The following is a 3680-nucleotide window of genomic DNA, read 5'->3' as shown; positions in this document are numbered from 1 at the left end:
ACCCCCCCACCCCCGGTCATTTTTTCCTAAATTAGAAAAGTCCCCCAACTCTTTCGCCTTTCCTCGTAGGGAGGGCGCCCCAGCTCCTGGGACGTCTGCCCCACCATGTTCTGCCCCTTTCCCGGTGCTACAATATGTAGTGAACAGAATCGCGTGGCGTTCCAAACGTGACCCCACCGCGGACTTAAAGCAACAGAAGTCTGGCTTCATGCAAATTTCTTGGAAAGCAACGAAAACATGGCTCCGCATCAGCTGGAAAAAACCCATCGCATCTAATCTCACAGACTGGACATGCAAATAATCAGGTGCCCATCTGCATCTCTTTGTCCCTCTGGCAGGTTTGCTATGCCATCCTTCCTCCAAGAAGCTCAGAGGTACATGACTCCTCCCCTCCCTTTTATCCTCACGACTACCCTGTGAGCAGTGTTCCCTCTAAGCTGAGTCAGCGTGAGCCAGCTCACAGCTTTTTAGCCTCCAGCTCACACCTTTTTGCCTCAGCTCGGGAAGGAGGGCTCCAGAGCAAACTCATTTATGCAGTAGCCAAATCGCTCGCTCACAACTTTACCGCCAGTAACTCACAAAGTAGAATCTTTGCTCACCAGACTCCATAGTTTAGGGGGAGCATTGCCTGTGAGATAGGCTGAGCGGAGTGTGTGGGATTGACACCTGTTCACCCAGAAAACGTCACGGTGGGGCGTGTGTATGTCTCCACGGTCCAAGCGTAGCCCCTCTAACCCTGTCTCCCTAATCGTGCCTCATGGTGTAGCTCTGGATGGCCGTCTGGAAGAAAGCGGCGGTGTTCCGTTCAGGGTGAAAGAGGATCACGTAGCACTTGGGACCGAAGTAGCCCACGGTGATGCTGAGGAGGTTGGTGAGCACCGTGCCCGCGTCGAAGACAGTCACCACCATCCCTTCGAAGAGGGACCTCACGAGGCAGAGGGCGACCCAGGTGCTGAAGTAGCAGGTCATGCACAGGGTGATGTACTTGGCCTCGTTGTAATTCTTCGGCAGCGCCTTCCCGATGTAGGCAAAGCAGAAGCACAGGAAGCACAGCACCATGTCGAAGATGTTGTGCCCAATCATATTGGACTTATAGTTCGTGTTGCACATGAGGTTCATCACGGCTGGGTCGCTGCTCACGGTGGGCTCTGCCAGCGGCGGGTGGTGGATGTAGACGGTGGCCACCACGAGAACGAACTTGGCAGCAGAGACGACGCCGATAAAGACCTGCTGCCCGTGGTGCTTCATCCAAAAGTCGTAGGCCGCCGGCAGCCGGGAAGCCATCTTGAAGGCGCAGATGATCTGGAAGGAGCGGACCGTGATGCAGGAGACGCAGACGGTGAAGCAGAGGCTGGAGATGGTCTGGCGGCACAGGCACTTGGCTTCTGTCGGCACGCCCATGTAGAAGGGGATGCTGCAGAAGCCGACGGAAAGGGTGGCGATCACGAGGAAGCAAAGCCGGCCCCCGGCGGACTTCACCACCGGGGTCTCAGAGTAACGGAGAAACAGGGCCAGGATCCCGAGCGTCATCGAGAGGCCCGAGGCCGAGCAGAAGATGAGTAGAATGGAGGTGAGGTCGTCCCACTCCAGGTACTTCACCAGCCGCTTGAAGCAATGCTCTTGTCCTGGATCAGACCACATGTCCGGCGGGCACTTCTGGCAAATAAAATTATCTGCAAAACAAAATGCAGAAAAGGTCATCACTAGAATAGACCTCAAGGGCTGCGGTGGCTCAGAGGTTAAAGATGCTGAGCTGCAGACTGGAAGGTCTATAGTTCGGCAGTTTGAGACCCCAGTGCAGCATGACGGAGTGAGCTCCCGTCTCTGGCCCCAGCTCCTACCAACCTAGCAGTTCGAAAGCAAGAAGTTGGAAGTACCGCTTTGGTGGGAAGGTAACAGCGTTCCGTGCGCCTCGGTGTTTAGTCCTGCTGGTCACATGACCAAGGAAACGTCTTCGGACAGCACTGGCTCATCGGCTTGGAAACGGAGATGAGCACCGCCCCCTAGAGTCGGATTCAACTGGCTTTCAAGCAAGGGAAACCTTTACTTTTACCTTTAGTATAGACCTCAATATCACACCAGAACACTCCTGATTGAATGCTTGGGCGGCCAGTGTACCCTCTAAGCTGAGTTAGTGTGAGCTAGCTCACAGTTTTTTAGCCTCCACCTCACACATTTTTGTCTTAGGAAGGATGGCCCCAGAGCAAACTAAATTTATGCAGTAGCCAAATCGCTTGCTCACCGCTTTAATGCTAGTAGCTCACAAAGTAGAATTTCTGCTCACAAGACTCCACAGCTTAGAGGGAGCATTGCTTAAGCCTCCAAGGATGGCTCCTGTTCTCATATGGAAAGAGTATCTCCATTGCTCTAGGCGGCTAGAAACACCACTGCCGTGACAAAGTCACAAAGCCAACAAAGTCATCAACCCTCTCACAATGGCATCAAAAGATATGGCGCTTATATATTGTGGCCAAACTCACGGACAATCTGGCATACTTTAATAAACCTTCTTCACGCTCTACCTTCTCCTCTCTCTGGCTACCTATCCTGGAGTATTTGGCCTCCCAACAAGAAATCCATAAAGTTATAGATGATTTAGATTTATGGTAAAACCTCGACGCTAGCTGCTGTGCTCTGTGTCTTCTTATTCTTGAATGTTTGTGCTCATTCCTACACACTGACTCTATTGTATTGGTATCAACTGAAGCCTCAGTCATGATTTGTGATTTATATGATCGTGATAAGTATTACTGTAGTATACTGGTAACAATGAATGTTAAAATTCAATAAAATATTAATTTTAAGAAAGAAAAAGAAAGGTCAGCTTCAGCGCGATGCCAGTAAGGCCTCAGGATGTCCCAGCAGGGCCCGAGGCCCTCGATCCCACCAGAACGGGGCTCTGCAGTGCCACCACAGTGAGTGGCCAAGGGTGGTATTGCAGCTACCAGCTCTGCGGAGGCCAGGGGATTAAAGGGGTTTCCCTGGTCCTGGAACCTTCTTATTCTGGCCTGTAGGGTTGCCAGCATTCCGACGCTGCCTGGAAATCTCCCAGAATTACAATTGCTCTCCAGATGGCGGAGATCAGTTCCCCTGGAGAAAATGGCTGCTTTGGAGGGCAGCCTCTATGGCATGATACCCCAACGTGCCCCCGCCCCTTCTCAAACCTGGCCCACCCCAGGCTCCATTCCTAAAATCTCCAGGGATTTCCCAGCCCACAACTGGCTCTTTAGTCTAAGCCACTCTTTGGTCAAACACAGACTCTTGCGCTGCCCGTTCCAGGTTGCAATGCCAAAGACAAGGCCCTGCCTTTTTCGTTGAGACTCAAGGAGGACTAGACAGTGTCGGTCGATGCCATCAACAGGGTGACGCATCTAATGAGCACTGGGACAGGGCTGGGAGTGCAGGAAGGGGATGGAGCTCAGCAGGGTACAAGGCCACAGAGTCCACCCCCCGGAGCAGCCATTTTCTCCAGAGGAGCTGATCTCTCTGTCGTCTGGAGATCAGTTCCAATTCTGAGAGATTTCCAGGCTACACCTGGAGGTTGGCAACCCTATGTAAAGGACTGGTATAAAATGGAAATCTATAGGCGAGTGGGGTTTTGTTCTGTAATAGAAAGAAAGAAAGAAAGAAAGAAAGAAAGAAAGAAAGAAAGAAAGAAAGAAAGAAAGAAAGAGAGAGAG

The 3680-nt window shown here is 51.8% G+C and overlaps 1 protein-coding gene across 1 annotated transcript in view; it reads right to left on the bottom strand.

Moving 5' to 3' along the window:
- Window positions 1-744: 744 nt before the first annotated feature.
- TAS1R2 (taste 1 receptor member 2) overlaps window positions 745-3680 on the bottom strand; it is an 18073-nt gene continuing 15137 nt past the window's right edge. Inside the window, exon 6 of the mRNA XM_015412560.1 lies at window positions 745-1673. Coding sequence (XP_015268046.1) covers window positions 745-1673 — 929 coding nt within the window. The remainder of the gene's footprint in view (window positions 1674-3680) is intronic.

The sequence above is a fragment of the Gekko japonicus genome, unplaced genomic scaffold (assembly GCF_001447785.1).
Source record: "Gekko japonicus isolate JY-2015 unplaced genomic scaffold, Gekko_japonicus_V1.1 scaffold131, whole genome shotgun sequence".
Classification (NCBI taxonomy): Eukaryota; Metazoa; Chordata; class Lepidosauria; order Squamata; family Gekkonidae; genus Gekko; species Gekko japonicus.
The sequence above is the reverse complement of the archived record's forward strand: the minus strand, read 5'-3'. Positions and strand labels throughout refer to the sequence as shown.